The 21777-nt window shown below is 32.4% G+C and overlaps 1 protein-coding gene across 1 annotated transcript in view; it reads right to left on the bottom strand.

The window, feature by feature from the left end:
* The window catches only part of LOC124373808 (transcriptional adapter 2-beta-like), a 37218-nt gene extending 15995 nt beyond the window's left edge, over positions 1–21223 (bottom strand). The window contains exons 1-10 of the mRNA XM_046832145.1: positions 21095–21223; positions 20914–21011; positions 17047–17106; positions 15538–15673; positions 12093–12331; positions 11409–11481; positions 9583–9730; positions 5016–5205; positions 3791–3840; positions 482–596 (exon numbers count right to left, since the gene is read on the bottom strand). Of these exons, the coding sequence (XP_046688101.1) occupies positions 482–596; positions 3791–3840; positions 5016–5205; positions 9583–9730; positions 11409–11481; positions 12093–12331; positions 15538–15673; positions 17047–17106; positions 20914–21011; positions 21095–21104 (1119 nt within the window). The 5' untranslated portion in view covers positions 21105–21223. The remainder of the gene's footprint in view (positions 1–481; positions 597–3790; positions 3841–5015; positions 5206–9582; positions 9731–11408; positions 11482–12092; positions 12332–15537; positions 15674–17046; positions 17107–20913; positions 21012–21094) is intronic.
* Positions 21224–21777: the final 554 nt, after the last annotated feature.

The raw sequence follows: 21777 nt of genomic DNA, 5'->3' as shown, positions 1-21777 counted from the left end.
AAACAATGTAGAGGTCAATAACACTGTCTTCTCACAGTGCACTGATCACTTGTACAGGATTTTGTTGTCTCAGAGTGCGGAGTTCTTAATAACTTTGGCTTCAAATCTCCGGTGCTTTGAAAATCATCGTGAAGATTCTTCAATATTGGGTAGAGTAACTACATTATTTTCCTAGGTGAAAGATGGTCATACCAAATCTGTGTGAACGCCAGATACCATCCATCCATACCACATATGGGAGTTGTATCCATTAAACTGAATCAGTTAATGTTGTTGTTGGCAGGACCCCTCCTTTATATCCATTTATATTTCTCGCAACATACTCCTACTGGAGTTAGCTAATAGTACTTGTACTTAATATAAAAATACTACCTGCTTATATCTCTAAAAGGAGGGCACTACTCAATGAATTTTATTTATATAAGACAGTTAAACTGATGGTGTGTTTAATCTTCATTTACTGATGACTGAAAAGTTTTACCTGAGACTCGGTACTTGAGAGGAGATGAGCACTAGCCATCGACTCTGTAGAGGTTTCACCACTTTCTGACACTGAGCTGCTGCTTGAACCAGGCTTGGAGTTCTCAGATTTCTCCCTTAAAAAAACACAAAATATTAAAATGTTAGTGTACACATATAAACATCTAAATTTGTCGTGCTATTAGAAATTTATTTAGAACAGGAATCATGTTTATTACATTAAAATTCTTTTTCTCCTCAAGTAATCATTAAACCCGGATCTACTATGTGACGTATATTTGTTTCCACATGTTCGTCTGAACTAATAACTATAAATATTCATAGTCAAAGCAGGCATAATTCATTTTTAAGCATTTAACCTACCATAACTGATTTTAATTATTATATTCTGAGATAGCATGGAACATAATACCAATTTATTGTTATTCCAAACATTTTTGTCCACTCTGTTGCCGTAAAATACATTTTTCTCTATGGACTCCTTATATATGTTGCCAATGTAGTAGAGCAGCCATATAAGTGGATTATTGTTGTGCATTGTAAACAAGTGGTAATTCTGAACGCTTATGTTATGAATCTGCTAGATTTGGTACAATGATGAACTACTATTAAAATAGTTAGTGCCAACAGTACAGCATGACACATTGCCACTTCGATTGTTAAAGTCTTATTTAAAATTGCAGTTTAGTAGTAAAACGCCAAAACCAGTACTTTTGTTACAGACAAAAAGTTTTTTTGGTAAATAATTTGCTTTATACGTCTGGATGCAGAAAGATTAATGTAACTCCCATAATTTAAGCTCTATTAGTTAGTTTGTGTTTAACGTTCAAACTAGGATGTCTATTCTTTTTTATCCAAGAATAGGCAGGAGTTTTCCAACCAGATATTTTGTCAACCGATGGCGCACAAGTGCTCACACATACACACACACACACACACATATATGAAATTAAATGTGATGAGAAAATATATGCTCTTGGTATCATTGAAAAACAATATTTGTATCGCTGTTAAATAATTTTCAAAATTCGATATATATGTTTCGCGATTAGTTGTTCTTTTTCGCTTTTGTTGCAATTTTGCAAGAGCTTTAAGAGCTTTTCCAAACCGTGTTGCATTTTCTCGGCTTGTTTCGCAAAATGTAACTACAGCTTAAACTCTGTGCACAACTTATATGTTATAATGATTAACTCTACCTTGTCATTAGGTACGCTTAGCTATGATTTTTTTTCACTTCACATTTTGATTATTATGTTAAATATTCAGCAATCAATCCACCAGAAGAATCAAAAATAATATTTGCACAAATCATATTACCTACAAACAACTTTTACTGATCACTTCAATATGTTCTTCACCTCAATAGCAGTAAAGACACTCCAAAACAACAACACCAATCCCAATATAACCAATCAACATGCAATATCAATAGTAGTAAATAAACTCCTGTTCAGATTTGGAGGAAAAAAGAAGTAGAGAAAGCCATAGACACTTTGAAACCTAAAACATCAACAGGAATAGATTATAAATCTACTAAATTGACAACATTAACAATATTGTAATAAATAAATCGTAGTAGCAAGGAATTTTTCCAGCTCAACTTAAAACTGCTTACATGTATCCAAAATACAAAAAGGAGTCTGCTGCTGAAATAAATAGTTACCCCCCCCCCCCAATCTCTCTTACTTATATCTTCTAAAAGGTGATTGAAAAGATTGTCTTTGAATAGCTTCTACATCACCTTGATCAAAATAACTGCTTACAAATAAACACATACTTTCTAGAAAGGCAGATCAACAGCAACTTCTCTAATACAACTTGTAGAGCTTATTATGGATACCTAGAATAGAGCTGTATAGTCTATTTTTAGATTTCAGTAAAGCCTTTGTCCGCTTAAATCACAGTTTCCTAATTGAAAACCTAAGAGCACTAGGTATAGTAGGGAAATCAGCACACTGGTTCCATATCTACTTAATTGACAGGAATCAGCTTGCTTAGTTGTAGTATACTATCAACAATTTTACAGAAAAGCCACAATCAGAATTACTGCATATAAAGCAAGGAGTCTGGGGACAAGTGCTATTGCTTCTATTAAATAATGATATGCCCACTCACTTATCAGGAATCTTTGAATCAGTAATTCATGCAGATGATACCATAATTACACTCATACATAGACCCAAATAAGTATGCCATATGCAACAAGAACAGCCAGTTTCACCTTTATTTAGTCTTATGTAAGATATGGTATAGCGTCTTGGAGAGGAACAATTTACACAAATTTAGAATCCTCATTTAATAAAAAAGAGCTGTTAAATGTCTAGCAGGTCTTGGATACCAGACAGCTGTAGGGCAGCATTTATTGAACTTAACATTCTAACTGTTGTGGCACTTTATATACAAGAATTTATCCTTCATACAGTCTCTACTTTACATCCAAGACATTCAACGTCATAACACAAGACATGGCTCAAACTGTGTCCTACCACTCCCATAACCTTAGTCTGTACACAAAAAACTCCACATATACAGGAGCACAGCTGTTCAGTCTACTGCTAGAGGAACTGAAGAAAACTCCAACACAATAGCTGAAGAAGCGATTGACTTTTGGCTGTTGAACAGACCTTACTACTCAAATGGATGAATTTTTTACAAAAAGAACAATGAAAGAAGAAACTATTTTTTATTATAGACTATTAAGGTAACAATATGACGCATTACTAATCTCAAAGATTATGTAAATAAAGACATTTTCTCCTGTTAAATTATGATCATGAAAAGTAAACTTTATACCCATATGGTCTTAAATCTTCCAGCCACGGGAAAAACATATACATGACTCCTACGTAATCCCTCTATTCACCATTCTCTATTAACACATTGAATGCTGAAAAATAAGTATATAAAATATTCTATGGCTAAAAATATTTTAGTCAAGATATTTTTATGTGTTCATCTGAAACTGATTTTGTAAGTGCATGGCACCCAGCAGCACTGTTTGTGCTGAATAAAAACTGGCATGAGCGCTCGACACGTTGATGTTATATAGATAACGTATATACATAAAAAATGTGCTACATAAGTTAAAATTGTGGAGAGTTGCACACAACTTAATTTACTTTTGATAAAGCTTGATTCAAGCTGATCCTACACAAGTCACAAGGTTTTTAATAAATTTTATAACATATCCATATAATTGAAATAAAATATGTTTATAAATATATTTTTTATCTGTACCATACTACTTTAAGTTTTATTAATAAATATACAGGTATAAAGTGATTAAAAATGTAATAAAAATCTTACTTACTTCTTTTTTTGAGAAACTGGAAAGTTTTGAACACTAGAACCTCCACTTTTCTGAAATAAAAAATCAGTAATAAAGAAATTATCATTTTATATTAGTACATTATAGTAAAACTTTTAAATTTCCACAGGAGATTATCTGTGGTGCACACAGCAAACATTTGTATATTCATAAAAAAAATCACAATAATTTTCACAACATTAACAATACCCTGAAAATATTACAGCAATTTAACACATTTTATAATTTCTATAACTTACTGAATGTGATAGATACAAGCTAATAGAAGAATAAACTGCTATACTACACTGTATATTACTTTATAGGCCTATGCACTTTTTGATGAGGGAAATTAGATGCAACTGGCGGTGCGGTTCAGTTATTTATAGGTACTGTATTATTTTGTCATTTCCAAAGAAACTTGAGGAAGCTCTTGATGTAATTTCCAATGTTTTAAAAGAAACAAGGGCAGAAAACTATTCCTTGATCATGATGGGTGATATAAATGTAGACAGCTTAAAGCCATACAGCCGGGACAACTTTATTTTAAATGAGGGACTAAACAGACACAATCTATCTAGACTTTTGCTTCCTGCCACAAGAAAAACTCCTCAATCCTCGACCTCTATAGACTGTGTATGCACAAACCTCAAACATGACAAATTGAAAACAGCAGTTATTGAAGCGGGTATATCTGACCATACAGCCCAGGTAACCACGGCACAGTTTAAAAGATGCACCACTTCCTCCAACAGTATTATACAGAGACATTTCAAAGAAGAAATATTTTTTGAATTTGTGAGTTAGATATATAACAAAACTTTTTTATATTTTGGATTTATTAAAATAAATTTTACATTGGCTGTAAAGATGCTATTAATTTGAAATAAAAAAAATATTTTGTACTACTATTTTTACGTTATTCAATTTATTTTTAGAAGTAAAATTCAAATTATTTAATATTTAATCTTTTAATTTTATTTAATCTGTAAACTACTCCTATTTCTAACAACACAGATATTTTAAAAATGGTTGTGTATCTTGAAAAATAGACGAGCAGTGATTAAAATAAAAAACCCTTACAAAATCGCAAAAAGTGCCTGCCATTTTGGGGGAAAATGATGGCCAGTTCCAGGGTTAAACACTAAATTAGCTCAATATAAAAATAAAAAGTATACAATACTCAAAAGATAAAATAATTGATAACATTATTATTTAAATTACTAACTGGTTTGACTATCTGTCTGATCTGCCTCTCTTGGTCAAAGTGTTGGATCTCCTCTTTTCGACAGAGCCCGTTGCGGCGATACCTGGTCAGTTCTGTCAACTTCCGTGACAATCTCCGCTGCTTCATCACACCCACCATGATGGACTGTTCTTGTTTCTTCCACAGAGGCCTCAACTTCTCCCCCAGCTCCCTGCAACACATATGTATAGTGCGTTTGTTTCCCTAAAAGAAACAAATTCAGTTTAAACATACATTATTAATTATTTGACAGGAAATAAAAATAAAGAATTATGTCATAAAAATGTAAAATATGTAAATATAAAAACTACATATTAACAATATATATTGCTCACATCTAAAAAATATCATCAAATGAATCAAGTAACTTTCTGATTAAGTAGCCCTTACATTAGAGCTAGTAGTGACTTACATTTAAAAGTCTTAATATTATTAATTTTTATTACATCAGAAGGACATTTTATAATACATTTTATTCCAGCATTAGAAGTGTTATGTTATAAAATGTAAACTACACTATGTTACAGAAGGTTTATTACAATGTCTAGTTAATAGTTTAAATTTGCAACAAGGAAAAATTTGCAAAATTATTTTAACTATTGCAACTGTCTCTAAAATGTATAAGCTATACACTATCAATATTCCAAATTTAGAAAACTTTTTTTAACAGTGCCTTGTTGTTTAAGATTTAAAATTATTCTCACAGTTTTAAAACTTAGTTCATATTAATAACAAAGCTATGGTGGGAAGGGTTGATTCAATGTGAATATTGCGTTTAGCTTCATTTAACTTTCCGCATAATGCTACTTCTGAAATCTGACACTGGTATAGGTTGATTCCAGGAATGTGGAGTCCACATCTCGTCTACATGTGCACCTGATGAGACAATGAGAATATATACCTCTTCACCAATATTTTTATAGATCTCTTCAGACAAATGTGGACTCCAGATTCCAGGAGCTAACTAACATGTACCAGTGTCAAATTTCAGATGCTGCACTAAGCAAAAAGAGAAATGGAGCTTAACTCAACATTTATATATTATAAACATTAGTCATTCCATATATTTCAATACCAAAGGATATATGGGAATGTATATGAGCAAAGTAAACAAGTTTAAGAGTGGTAACAGAACAAAAATTTTACATAATTTTCAATGCATATAACCTAGATGAAATTTTTTATTTTTGAGTCATCATAATTATTCCAAATAAGTGTTCATCAACAACAATTCTTAAAAACCTTGAATTTTGACATTGAGTTTTTTTGCAATTCACTACTATATTGGGATTTATTTTATTTTTGCTTTGTTGTGTATTGAAAGAAATACAGATTGTATTTTCAAAATTTAGAAGTAAATTATTATTGGCTAAGAAATAATTAACTGAAACAAGGTCAATGATAGAGGTTGATTCAATTCCTTCTACATTTTCCCCTGTAACAGTCAAATTACAGTTGTCAGTATAAAGATATACTTTACTATTGCGGTTAAATCACTTGATGGCATTCCCTTAATGTAACACAGGAAAAAGAGATTCGCTGATCGACTATGACAACTAGTAGCCATTATGAACCGTTCAATGCACTCATAAACACTACTACGTCCCCGGACTGAGAAACGCTGCTGTCAACTGCAATCTAGTAGTAGTGGCAGTTGTCTACGATCATCGCTCCTACACGCAGCGGCCGGCCAGCCCACGCTTGCATATATACAACTCGATTTAATCTGGTACACTAGTAAATAGCGCCAAGACCGATCGCCACGAGTCGTCGCAATTAGGCTTGCGTGATTCTTGCTCATGTACGAACCAGGCCTTACGAAATTAACAGCGTGACACATGTTCATTAATTTAACTGCAAGTTGTAGAGATTTTCACGGTTCATACATTAAATTCACAGCTTATTTAAGGTTTTTTTTCATGGCGAACAAAATTCACTGCTTATTCCCCGTTTCACTTTTTTATGATCGGGTGGGGACCCTGTGAGTTAATAACGTTCCATGTACATTGCAGTTCATTTTATTTTACTTTTAATACATTTCCTAAATATGATTTTTCTGTACATTGATGTTTTCTCAAGAGTATCTTTTGAGCATCTAATATTTTGAGACAGGCTAATAATTTCTTCCTTCTGTTTTATGAGTTCAAGAGTATTCAAAGCATTGTTTCTATTGCTGAAAATTATAGTGTAAATCTAGTAAGAGGAAAATATCAATTAAAATAATAATAAATAAATTATAAAAATATATCGATTTCTATACACAGGAATATTATATAAACATAATCAATTATATATATTGTATTAAGTAATTTGTATTAATTGGCAAATTATTATTATTTATCCATTGAATACATTTTCTGGATAAATATTAACAGGATGAAAGATTTTACAGTGGGCCTAAAAATCATTCCTGTCATTATAAACAAGTTTTAAATACAAGGTTATTTTAAAATTAAATAGTAAGATAAATTAAAAAAGAACAAGATCAATAAGTGGAAATTTCTGCACATGAAAAAGTTATGATGAGAAAGATTGATTCAAATTGAATGTTGAGTTCAGCTCCAGTTCATCTTCCTCTTGAACTTTTATGTTGGCCCGTGATAAAACGCACAAAGATGAATATTTTTTCAAGGTTTCATGGTATGACAAAACAACCATCGGAGCAATGGAGAAGTGAAATCAGTGAGAGCAGTGTCACATTAGGTTCGGGACTTTTGAGACTCTTCACTGGATGCGAGAAGTAGACAACCAAAGATATTGGATCTTCAATACTTGGTGCAATATTATTGGTAATCAAATTGTGAGCCATTTATTTCAAAGGACAATTAGATGGAAATATATACAACTTCCTCATCATTTACTTGCCTAATTTATTGTTGAACTAGCAACCCTGTCCGGGTTCGCACGAGTCCAATTAATTTTTTAAATTTCTATATTTAACCATAGATTTTTATCTTAAAAAATTTAATTGTTGAAAAATAATATGTTATTCTTTACAATGTTACAATAACTGCTAAATTTGTGGATTTAAAAGCATACTAAGGTAATAACTCTACTACTCAGTTTTACTCAACTCTAGTTAAAGATTAGTTAATCTTTGATTTCATTATTATACTTCACAATGATGTGTAGTATGATGCCTGCTCGACCAATCAGAGCACAGACACCATTCTTTTGTCATACAACCAAAAAAGTCATACCATAAAAGTCATACAATCAAAACACTCAGGCTTTTAAAAGTGATACCTATTTACCAAAATATTGATTGAAATTTGAGTAATTTGACCTAATATTTATGTATCTTAATGCATTGATATGGATACTTTATTCATCTAACTAGCTTTGGAAATGCTAATAAAAATTTAATTAAAAAAAAAAGAAGAAAATTGGTTACTGTGGGTTATTCTTTAGGGGCAGATATATGCCACCGCAAACTTATTTAACAGTAGGACAACTGTTTAATGTACAATTCTGTAGTGCATTATTTGTTTATAACATAAGGTTTAGTCAGTATTAACAATGAAAGCACTCAAAATTATGAATTTTCGCATTATACAAACTATTTGTTACTTTATATGATTAAAATATTGAAGTATCATACCCACGAACCTACTCTAGTTCATAACGAATTAGATAGTGAAAACCAAGTCAAAACCCATTGAGTTGTTTAGAAAATATCTATGCATAAGCCAAACTTTCAATTAATTGGCGATTGGCTAGTGATAGGTGTAATGAAAGTCATATTTTGCTATTTGAATTTTGTTGGTTTTACGAGTTAGAAATATCCTAAATTTGAACTATGTTTAAAAATTGGAAATGTGCTGAAAATTAACAGCTGTAACATATTTTTAAAAAGAGTACTTATTTAGTAACTTTGGATGCAAATTTGGATTTGCTAAAATTTTAATTGAGGTAAAAGTAAAAAAAGAAACGGTTAAACCGTATAACTTTCACATTTTTAACCACCCTGTATTTCAGAAGTGAAATAAATTAAAACTTTCTTTCAAAATGATCAGTGAATGAGACCTTTTATATGAGGTCCAGCTCAACGTTCCTTTACATTTGAAAATCTTTAAAAAATGACTTCTACTACCCTCTCTCCAAAGCACCATTTTGGGGTATTAAAATTCTTTGGGATTGGAATACGTGGGTTTTCATGAAAGCGAAGAAGATAGATTTCTTGGTCTGGTCGCTATACATCGCTGATGGGTGGTCTCTTCATACCTGATACCCTACCTGATACCTGATGTCTTCTTCATTGACCAGCGTTGCTGGATTGAAAGCGTCACAATAAAATAAATAACTAACTAAATTTTACTATTTACACTATTTACAAATGCAAGTGGCGGCAAGGCTAGGCTATGTTGCTCGCGTTCTTGAAAAAATCTTTGATTGAGTAGAGAGGGTTGGCCAGGGACCACTTCCTAAGCCTGCATTCAAAGTCCCACCTCTCAAGACACACATCCTGTATACACATTAAATCAAACATGAAAATATTTTAAATTTCAAAGTATCAGATCTGAAAATTATAATAGTAGTGTAAACTAACTTTTCCTCTCGAGACATCTTCTTCTTGGACTTGTCCTTGCCACTGTTGAAGTACTGCGGTATTAGCTGATTGTCTTTGACGACTTTGTGCCGCTTGGCTCGCTCCCGGAGCCGCTGGGTGTACATCTCTACCTGTGCCACCTTCAGGGCTGTAACATACACTGTGTCAATGTTCTCACTCCAAATGCTATATAGTATGTGATCTATTCAAAATATAAATGGACTGAAGTCTTATCAATGTTCATAAGTATCATCGTAAAGTAAAATCTGATATAATGGAATTTTGCACTTCATCTGACTTACATTTTCTCTCACATCATTGATGTGTAAAATATTCTACACTAAATGTACATATAATTTTTAATATTATTATTATTTTATCATATACAATTTGTACTCTTTTCTATATCCCACTTACTCATAACTAACATTACAAACAATACTAACCTTTAAGTGTCAATTGACGGATCATTTAATTTTATTTATTGCTAACCTACCCTCCGACCTGAGACAAAGATACCTGGACCAGATGATCGTAGCAGGCGGCGGGGCTACTCTTTGAAACGTGACTGTGTGAATAGAAGAGTGAATGGAATATTGTGTTAGTAAGTTTAAATTAATAACCCTTATTTTGCACTATTAAGATTAATTTTGTTTAAGAGTTTAAATGTAAGAAATGATCATATGGTCCTAATTTCACCTCAATGAAGAAGTGTTTCTTTCTTTCTTTTTTTTTCTATCATCCATTTTCAGGAAGAACTTTTGAATTTCATCAAATCAATATTGATTACCTGATAGGTCTATTATTACAAATCCCAAATATCATTAATTTAAATGCTGTGATGAAAAGAGGGGGAAGAACAACTTTATGGTTGTCTGGTATATTAATTTAAGAGCCAACTATAGTAAAATAATCTTTAGTTTTTCTCCATTAAAACAATGTTAAACCTTTGAGGTCTCATTAAAAATCGCACCAACTGTCCCTAGGTCGTATTTATTTTCTGATATATTACAGTGTTTTTACATTACACAAATCAAATGTTTTAAATACTTTTTCAGTAATATTTTTTTATTTTTTGTTTTTAAAAAGGAAAGTTAATAATTCCAAAAGAGCCTATACATTCTTTTAAAATATTTTGTTTATGTTTATAAGTAATAATTTATAAGATACATTTGTGACAACTGGCTCCTTTTATCACGATACACTTACAGACTAACATGCCTAATATTTTCATTCATCATACTCCTCATACATAATTTGTTGATAGAGTAGATATTTTCAACACACTCCAAAGATTGAAAGCTATTATTAAGGGGAATTGAAAAACTAGGTGGCAGTATTTTTTTATGAGTTGTCCTTTAGGGAAAGATGTCTTAAAATATTCCATGGCTTTATGATTATATTTTTGCAACTTTATTATCTCTTCTTTCCTTTGAAGTGTAAGTGATTGAGGATACTTTTTAATTTCAACATTAGCACCAACCAAGCCCTTATTTATATGTATTACTAAATTAAGGCTTTCTATTGATTCTGTTGAGTTTTGTTAATTTCAATAATTATTTTAAGGTTATCTTTTTTTAGGAATGCAATAGAAATAATACCGTCTTGTTCACTTTGAACTTTTGAGTAAGACGAGCAAACTTCACAAATCCATTCTGATTTATATTCACTTATTTTATTAAGTTCATGATTACTAAATTTATGTGTAAACCAATACAATAACGATGTTACAGCACCAAACCATATTCCTCCAAAAACTTGTAATACATTACAAAAACCTAAATAAAAAATTATTACTAAAAACTAAAGAAAAAAATGGAACATACCAACATCTAGTTCATCATCATCTGGACTGAAAGTGAGGGTAGATACAAGGAACTCTGCTTCATTGTCATATTCCTGCAACAAAGTGAGACATAGCTGTCATGATATTGGTTATACAAATAAACTGAAATTTTAGCCTAATATTATACACTAAAAACATAAACACAATTGGCTTATAAAGTAGCGTTCAGTTTCATAAAATGTTATGAGAATCTAGCATTTCTTAATCGCATTGACTGATTTTTACTTTTTGGGATTTATGAGATGAATGCAGAAGAGATTTTACCATTAGGTGAAGATTAGAGGTCTACACTTAACAGTTATTAGTCATTCTGAAAGTTCATTCCCCATTGTCTTGTATATTGTAAATAAACTAATACAACAAGAAACTGTAGGACCCGACAGAGCGTAACAAAAGATTTATCACACAGATAGACAGACTGCATTTGACCTTTTTACCCCAAACTAAATAGAGTTCTTCCTTGGACTAAGAGGAACCTATGCACCAAGTCTCTAAAGTCTTCCTACCTAGATTTATCACACAGACAGAAAGACAGACGAACAGCCAGACATTGACACAATTTTAGGAGTTGTCAGGTCCTTAAAATTAAGATGACGCCTGGTACACGTAGTGTTTATTTTGGAGCTTGTAAAAAACAATAAAATAGAAAAATTCTTAGGCCTACCACTTCGAACTCATCACGTAGGGGCATGTAGTCAAGTTGCTGGGCGTGCTCAGGCCGTACATCAGCAACAGGCTGTTTGCTCGCAGGAGCGAGTGGAGGCAGGACCTGCATTGCCTGAGGATCATCCTCCAGCCCTACTGTCAGATCTGTCAGCTTGCTCCTGCTGCGCAGTCCAGCCACCCATGTCAGCCGGCCTATCTCACCACTAAGGAATCGCCCGACATACTCATCCCTCGCCTCTAAAACATTGTACAACTTTGTTATACTTTTTCACTTTAAAAAACTGAAGATGAAAATCAGTTCAGACTAATAGATTATTTAAAATACAAACTATTTAACATTCATACTGTTTTTCTTAGAAATAAATAATTACAAGCATTCTTATTCATAACTTCTACTTTATATAGCACAAGTCATTTATTTATTACATTTATTTCAATAGTTCAAAATAATTACGAACATCTTCAAATAAAATGGGTTGTTTTATATCAAATAAAAATTGATTTAAAATTAATACAGAAATGAAAATAAAGAATACCTGTATAAACTGTAATCTAAGCTTTAATCATTAAATTTTGTCTGCTCATTTTAAGATCTGCTTTGTGGCATCTTAAAATATAGGAAATCTATCACCATGCTGTGAGTAAATGGGATCATAACATTGTTAGTTTTCATAAGCTTTCAAGTTACTTACTAACCAATGTATAGGTTACTTATTTTATTTCTAAAATGGAATTAACTTCTTGCCATCATTGTTTCTCTTCCAAACCATGGATGGATTGATCGACTGATAAAACAATCCGACCTTCAATCAAACTCCAAAACATGAATACCAAAAACACATTAGTCTATTTAGAAGCACTAATTGTTTAGCTAGAAAGGACTGATACAGAATATATCAAAACAACAGTGCATTAAATGCTGATAAACTCGTTCGACTTAAAAGTAGTTGTTTTCTATCAAGTTCAAATTTGTCTAACACACATTATTATAGATTACTTATTAAGTTTGTGTTAAGAAAAAATGAAAAAAAAACACAAAACAAATAGAAATATAAAAGTGTTGCAAAAACTCTTGTTATAAGTTTTTTTATGATTTCGGTTATATTTTTAGATTATTATACTGTTATTTTCATCATGGGCTTAGTCCCAAAACATGTGAGTATTAATAAATTAAAAGTTTTTCAAAGCTGCTTTGTTTTATTAAACACCATCTGTTGACTATGCGTTAACAAAGTGTATTAGTTGAGGGGCTAGAAAAACTTCATTTCTGTCTATCTGGTTGTCAGCATGGTATCTCGAGAAAGAACCAACATATAACTAAAAGTTTTGTATGATGCTTTATTTCTATATAAGCAGCAACGGTTTTTTATGATAGTGCATATCAAACTCCATGAGATCTGGCTAAGCTTTAGCAAACACACAATGAAATATAGATTTGAAATCAATAGACAATATTCTTTATTTATATATTCATGAAGAACAGAAAAGGCCTCAATATAGTAGTTAATAAGAGGAATTTATACATTGTAAATATTTTTGTTTCATAATTATACAATACGAGGTTGTCTCTTTGATGTCAGACAGAATTCTTGTCTTGGACTGTTGGACTGCACTGTGTCATGTGTTCAGGAATTCAGACTCAGAGTAGTAGGGTCTTTCTTAGAGCCATTTCGTCAACTGGTTCTTGAAACACTAAGCTGGTTGATTCCTAGTTCTAGATGGGGCAAGTGGTTTAAAAATAATGCTCCTTTGTATGAAGGTTTCTTCTCAAAGAGGCTTTTAAGCGGTGTCACGGTAAGGTGAAGCTTTAGACATGTCATGTGTTGTATGGATGTAGTTCGTGATGTCTTAGCTGTTGTGTGGCGACAGCATGTTGAATTGTCTCCTGGATATAAAGAGAGGTTATTATAAGAATTTTTAATTGCTTAAAGTGTTCCCAGCAGCTTTCTTGGTGCAACCTAAGTAAACCCTGTTAAGAGACACATGGTGTGGTGAGCTCCTATGTTAATTCCTACCAGCATCATACAGAACTTCTATAATACACATGAGACTAGATTTTCTAATTTGTATTTCTAATAGATCATTAGATGTATTTTATTCTTAGCTAATGTTTGTCCACAACTTATTTTTTCAATGTTTAAATTTTTGTAAAAATAATTAATTTTGTATGTAAATTAATTTTTGTACATGGGGTTGTCCAGAAAGTAACAGGACAATTTGAACTAGCTCAAAAGTAGGCCACTAGGGTCTCCATGTTTGGTTAAAAATATTCCTAAGCATTGACCAGTAATAGCAGGCGATCTGTATTTCTCCTAATTTTGTCACTGTAACTACTTAAAATACCTGCTGCGATTAAATATTCTGCCACTTGTAAAGTGTATTTAATTATTATATTTCGATTGGAAAAAAAACTACAAACCGATTGATATCCATCGGTGACATTTATCGGAATGGAAGCTGCGTGAGGTGGTGATGTATTTATTTTAAAACAGAAACAAGAATGCAGTGGTCAGACTAATCTGGTTCCTAATGACTTATTGACGAATCTCAGTTTTAAAAAATTAATGAAGTCACTGTTTCACAATCAGTGACCTTTCTTAACATTTCTCTTAAATTTCACAAAGTTTAGTTCATGCAATTGTTATGGAGAAGCTTGATTACCACACATTTTGTGCCAGATGGTTTCAGAAATCCTTACAGAAGACCAAAAAAGGCAAATGTTGCTCCATCAATTCTTCAAAGTTGGCATTGAAAAAATTATGTAAACCTTTGCAACAGGCTTCAAAATATCTTAGAACTAGTGGAAAATAGGTCACTTAGTAAAACTGGACTAGCAGAGAAAGAGTTAAAACGAAATTAAGATTTTTATATTTTGGGGAAACGGTTTGCTTTTGTTTCCTAGAAGGATGTCCTGAATTTCAATTTTCTATCTTTGTCCATTGAAGGTAGAACAGGATCCATCCATGCTTTTAACTTAACTAATTTCAATGAACTGCAATGTTTACTGGGTTAAGATAGAAAGCTCTAGATTCCACTGCTCTTCTTTTATCAAGATCTTTCAAATGAGGTGTTACTTAACGAATTTTTACATTTAAAAATTTTGAGTCCCCTCCCCCTTCTTATATAGCCTAGAGATTGACGCACTTTCCACCACACCTGGATAAGGATTGAATTCTATAACTGTGCAACATAGTGGGTTACATGTGGTGGCCTAATAAGCTGAATGGGAAAACAATGAGTGGCCTGGTGAGCTGTGAACAATACAAGCTCATAAGTCTCTGAGCTGTTACAGAGAACAACCATCGCCACCAATAATAGTTCCTTGAGGAGGGAAAAATCACATAATCTTGAATACAAATGTAAAGGCTTAAGCCTATTATTCTAAAATAATATATAAATAGATTAAGGGACCTTTAACATCACAGATTCCAAATACAACATACCTTCTGGTGTTTTGGTCCCAATGTGTTGACTTATGTCCTTCCAATTGCCATAACTGTAATGTTCAATGGCATTCAGCAACTGGAGCTCCTCTCTAGCAGACCATCCTGACGAGAAGATATCAAGAGCCACAGAATCCTAAAGAGAGGTCAAATATTTATAATATTACTAGCTGTTTCCCGCGGCTTCGCACGCTTTTTCGTAAGTTTTGCCCTCGTATGAGCATTTCTGGTTGAAGTAAATTATATTTCCAACCCCGATGTAGATTTTACCTTGATGTCACGATCAAGAAAATATGTCAAAAATGTATTGTACATGCATAATGTATTTTATTACAAAGTGGTCTACCACTCAACCTTTAAGTTCAACCAAAAATTTAGTTTTGACAATTATACATCATAACTTAGCGCCTTCAAATAGTGTTTCACTGTTTAATATACGTATCTATCTCGTAATTGCAGGTTATAATGTGCAGGCGCTTTGAAAACTTTTCTTCATTTTATTCGTTTATATTCACGACATAAGCGAATAATTCAGATAATAACTATCCTATCTTCTAAGTTAGACTAAATTACGGATACATGTGAAATTTGTTTGAAATTGGTTCAGTCGTTTTGGAGTTTATTGGCAACATACATCGTGACTCAAGATTTTTATATATATAACATAATATTTATGATGCCTATTAAATATTCTATTGAGTTTACAATATATTCAGGTGATTTAGGAACATACTACAATTGGTACATCCATAAACGTATCTAGAACGGATGACCAAATGGGAGGAAGGGTTACCACAACAAATTTTCTGTGGCTCCAGTCAAACTGGGGTATGAGAGCACAACACATACAATAGAATGTTACAATGCAACTGTAAAAATATAATACGTTATTTTCAGTATCTAATGTAAATTTTGACAAATTACCATAACAGTGATCGTTAAAATAATAATATACAATTTTTTACTATGAAATCAGGACCAAAATATGAAATTTTAGGACAGGCTTCAATTCTCTTCAAAAGTCAAATTTAGAGGTGAATTGTTAGTTTAATTCCTTTATGAAATGGTCCAATTTCTAAAAGAGTGAGATGATGAGGAGGGTATTGGAACTTGTTTTTGTTTCTTGTACTATAATCATGTTGATGGTTGAGTTTTATAAAACTGGTTTTGTTTTTTTTTTTTACAAAAACAGCTAATTTAAAAATATAAAGAGCAATGTTAAAATTTAGAACTGTTTGAAAAATGGACGGCTTAACTGTCTAAAATTAATTTTCACAAGAGTAGATACTGCTCCTTTTTGCAGATAAAACATTTTGTGGCTGTAACTACTATGTCCCCAAAATATAATACCATAAGGTAAAAGCGACCCCATAAGGTGAAAATGCCCATGATAGTCTTGGACATAGCAGTCATAGCAAAGTCCAATTCTTGTAATATGCCTAATAGCAAATATAGTTTGATAAAATATGTTATAGTTGTTTTAAAATTTATCCTTTGCACTATACTTACAATAAACTGGTAGGGATGGTCCTTTCTGTGAGTTCCAATTTCCGCTCCGGCAGAAAAACACTAGAAAATTAAAATAACAATAATTTTTTTTTTATTTAAAAACACTAACATTAAGCCCATTACCATTTACAATTAATTGTATTGTATTTTTAGTTACCGAATAAAATAAAACATGTCTCTGAATTCTCTTAATATTTAAAGAATTATTCCTAAGTCTTAGCTAAGTCCGAATATAACAGTTTTTTCTTAACCCTTTGACTAGAAATTAGGGAGTGCCCTTCGTGCCGCCCACAGTAATCCCGATAGCCGTGCGGGAAGCGTTATGATGCTTAACCCTGGAGTCGGGGCGCCCGAGTTTGTAACGTGAGTAGGGGCGCCGGGTCTGACAGACCCATTATGATATTATTGATTATTTAACACTAATAATGTAATAACAATTTTTGATTAATTTTTATATATTTAGTAGTTCCTATTAAAGATTTATAAGATGCTAAATATAAAAAATAAAACATTTTGTGATAATTTATATACATTTAATAAACATGACTGAAATTTATGTAGTGGTATGAAAAATGTCCCCTAAAAATAAAAATGGTCATCTAGTATTAATAATTGAGAATGAAAAATGTACCTAATAGTATATTAAACAAATTCAAAATGTATTTTCTAAAGGACATTAAGTAATAAAATGGAACTTTGGGAAGGAAGTTTACTGTTGCACTGTAGCTTGACATCCAGAGCACGCATGTTCAGCGTGGCGAAGGCAAATAAACTTTCGGCAGTACTTGCAACTATACTTAGTTTTGCTGTCGTTTTTACACAAATAACACCTTTTTTTAGTTCCTGGTGGGAAATTGTCTGCTTTTTCGACTTGAGCTGAAGTCCCAGCAACCTCTTGCCGTCTTTGACGAATCTCAGTAGGGAGATTTTTCTGCAGAGATCTTCGTTGAAGATGTTCAGATTATAGAGCCAGTGCGAGTTCCTTTAAATAAAATTCTTCGAATAGTTTTGTCTTGATTGTTATTTTAGCAATGTATATTATTTGAGACTTCACTCCAGCGACATTCAACAATTTTAGTAACCAAAAGAGTATTACCATTGGCCATCTTCTTGTATTTCGAGCAACATCATAGGTTGCACACAACTCATCTAGAATATCTACTCCACCTTTGGTTGGGTTATAAAAAGTAACTATATCTGTAACTATTGGCGTCACCTGTTGTCACATCATCAATTGCATCATCATGATGCATACTCGAAGCTAAGAGTACATTTTTTCTTTTTTTAGGTACATAGGAAACAATCCCCAACACTCTACAGGTGTTTTTGCATTCTTAGCGTAGGATTTTACACCTGGTGGATGAATAACTATATTTGATTGCCTGGTCCTTACCGATCGTGCTGGAGGGCAGTGAATCCTCCACCGTGTTGTTCTGTCTTTTACGATGTAGCAGGGAAAACCTAGGTTGTATCTGTTCATGTTGATGATCTTCTTCCATGTCCTCTTCACTATACTCCTCTTCTTGCTCAGTGTCTGTTTGTTCCATGAACTCCTCAACAATGTCCTCCTCATCATTATCTGAGTTATCAATAACTACATCTTCAACAGAGCTAGCGAAGCTTTCGTTCAGAATTTGTCTAATACGTTCTTGTTCTTGTTCATCAGCCATTTTAAAATTAAATCTCAAATAAAACTAATATAATATTAACAAAATAGTTTCTTTTATTTAAACAAAAAATCAATGCTTTTATCTTTATGAAACAAAAAATAAACAGTTTTTATAAAAATTCAACCAATGACAAATTGTGTTACACGAGTAGGGGCGCCAAGTCTGACAGACCCGAACTGCAATTTTCTAGAAATAGGTAAGTGACTTCAATCCAACCACATGCGGGCGTTGACTAGTGACTAGGGTTAGACAGCTACAAAGAACTTGGGCTTTGAAGGTCTCTTCTACCAACCTCAAAACAAAAAATATATCTTAGTCGGGTCTGTGAGACCAGGCGCCCCGACTCCCCGGGTTAACAGTTTACATAATAATGTACTGTGATGAATAATCTCTCACTTGAATACGAATACAATCTAGCAGAATAAATAAGAAAAAGTTTCAAGTAGTTTTTGTCAGTTCCCACTAGATTGCAGTTGTTCTTTTATTTATTTCTTTCAGACCCAATTGACGGTATTCAGGTCATATGACGGTATTATATCGGTTGTTACAAGTAATCAGCTGATTCTATTTCTGTTTGTGTAGTGAATACAAGTTGTAACCTCACTTTTACATTACCGGTTGCCCTGACTGCAGACTTTTTTTGTGTTTGCCATGAGTAAAAACACATGACTGTTTGTGTAATTACTGATTATGTAAAATGGCACGAGAAAGACACGGAAGAATATTTTGCTATAATGCTCCCCTGAGATTTACTGCTTGGGATTCAATTTAATAAACCGGGGGTCTGTTTATTGTACTCTACCCATGAAAAGTTTATTGTGAGTTTTCCAGAAAATGTGCAATAAAATATACATGTATTAGAGCGAATTTGAGCAAAACAAATATTTTAAGGCTTTTACTTAACACTTTTACTGCCGACAACATCATTCAACATCACACATGGACTACTGATAACTTTTTTTTGACATCGCCGAATTTTAGATTAATAAAAATGCATTTAAACATATTTAGACTTTGGCATTTATTGCCATTCGTTATTTCCATGTTTTTATTTCTTAATCTATGAATTATGATCTATGAAATGTTGTTGGCAGTCATCACATCACGGCGGCGAGCGACCGTTTGTTGTTGTTCTGCTAATTCATAGTCTGCATTATTGTTTTGCTTGTCATTACTTTAGTTTACAACAAATGTTTTATGAGTAAATACAATAAATCATGAAAGTATTGAACACAATCAAGTGCTAGAAGAGTTACTCAGATTTTCAAGTGACAATTACAGTAATGATTTATTCCAAGATGATACAGATAATGATCCTGATTTTACTACTGATGAGCTTTTTGACATTGTTTTTTACTCAAAAAACAAATATCAGCATAATAGTAATACAAACTTTTATTATTGTGTTTTATAGATAATTGGGTTATTACAGAATTTTACAGTTTATTGTTTATTTTCAGCTTCTGATGAATATTTTGATGATGGTCCTGAAACAAGTGGGTTAGGCCTCCACACTAAAACATTAAACATAAGTGGATTTAATTGTAAATATTTGTAGATATAGTGACAGTAATGAATCTATTAAATACAGCAAATAATAATGAGAAATACATTTTACATAGTGATGCTTTTTGGTCAACTTTTTTTACAATTTTTTACAAAAAGCATATTTTTTAATTTAAAACAAGACATTTTATTTGAAAATATTTTTGCATAAGAATTTGTGTAGAAAGAAGAAGAATACAGCTTAAAAATGTTTAATTTCCATGGTTTTCTTATAATTAATTAAACAATCTTATTTATTTAAAAATCATTAAAACTGGTGGCAGTGTAAGAAAGTTGACAAAGTTAGGATGGGTGGCAGTGAAAGTGTTAAATTATACCACTTTTGTTAAAATTGCATAGCAATTTTATGACAGTAAGCCAAAGGTTACAGCAATAAAAAGGTTGTCAAGGAGTTTATAGGATTTATATTTATAAACAAATTTATTAGTACACAAAAACTCCCTTATAATAAGAGGCATAGTTATTTATGAAAATATACTTTGAGATAATACTAATCACAAGACTGACATAACATACTTATTTCAAGGTATAAAGTTATTTTATTTCATTTCATAAAAATAAAACATGTGTTTGAATTTCCCACCAAAGTGACTAAGCCATTTCTAATGAAAAAATCGAGGACAACTCTCACCTGTAAGCAGAGTTCGAAAGAAGTGCATTCTAGACATTTCACACGAAGCGATTTGATTTCTTCTTGACAGTAAGTACATGAATATTTGGTAAATACATCTGAAACATAAAATCAATATTAATTTTATTTTAATTTTTATTTAAGAACAATTTGACAACAAAGTTGGACAATGACAACTTACCTGACGCCATCTTCCAGATGCACACAGAGGAAGGTATTTAGCGACTGGAGAGTTGAATATGGAAGAATCCATGAATGTAAACAAATCTCTTTGACAAATTTATGACACACTGATAAGTTGAACTTTAAGTGATTACATTATAAATAGTAAGATAGTTAACTACTTTCCATAAGTCCCAGTTAAGTTACATTAAAGTTTTCGGGATGTGTTATATTTCTTCTTTATCCGCAATGGGTGTTATACTTGGTGTCTTAACACCGAAAGGAGCGCTAGTCAGGGTAGTCTACCTCGTTTTTGATTGGCTGGTGGCGTTTCACTCAGAGATGTTACAAGTCAAATATTTAGTCTACTCTAGTCCTACTCCTTCACTCCTCAGTAGTGAGTCCTCACCTGAAGCACAGGCTGACATGGCGATTTGACGTATTGAGACAGAGTTGTTGCAGAGTTACTTACTTTCTCACCCCCCCCCCCCCCACCACCATTAAGCCATAGCTTAGCTATGCCGGCTTCGATGTATACTGTTTTACTATTTTTCACTATATTTAGCTTGTCTACTCATGATTGGCCCTCCCCGGGATTTTAAACAGTGATCTCTCAATTAGAGAGCTGAGACTATGACCATTAGCCTACGGAGGACATTTACTTTCTCTGGCATTCCATCAACTCTGCCCACCCTTGTTTTC

This window comes from Homalodisca vitripennis, chromosome 1, assembly GCF_021130785.1.
Source record: "Homalodisca vitripennis isolate AUS2020 chromosome 1, UT_GWSS_2.1, whole genome shotgun sequence".
In the NCBI taxonomy this organism is placed as follows: Eukaryota; Metazoa; Arthropoda; class Insecta; order Hemiptera; family Cicadellidae; genus Homalodisca; species Homalodisca vitripennis.
The sequence above is the reverse complement of the archived record's forward strand: the minus strand, read 5'-3'. Positions and strand labels throughout refer to the sequence as shown.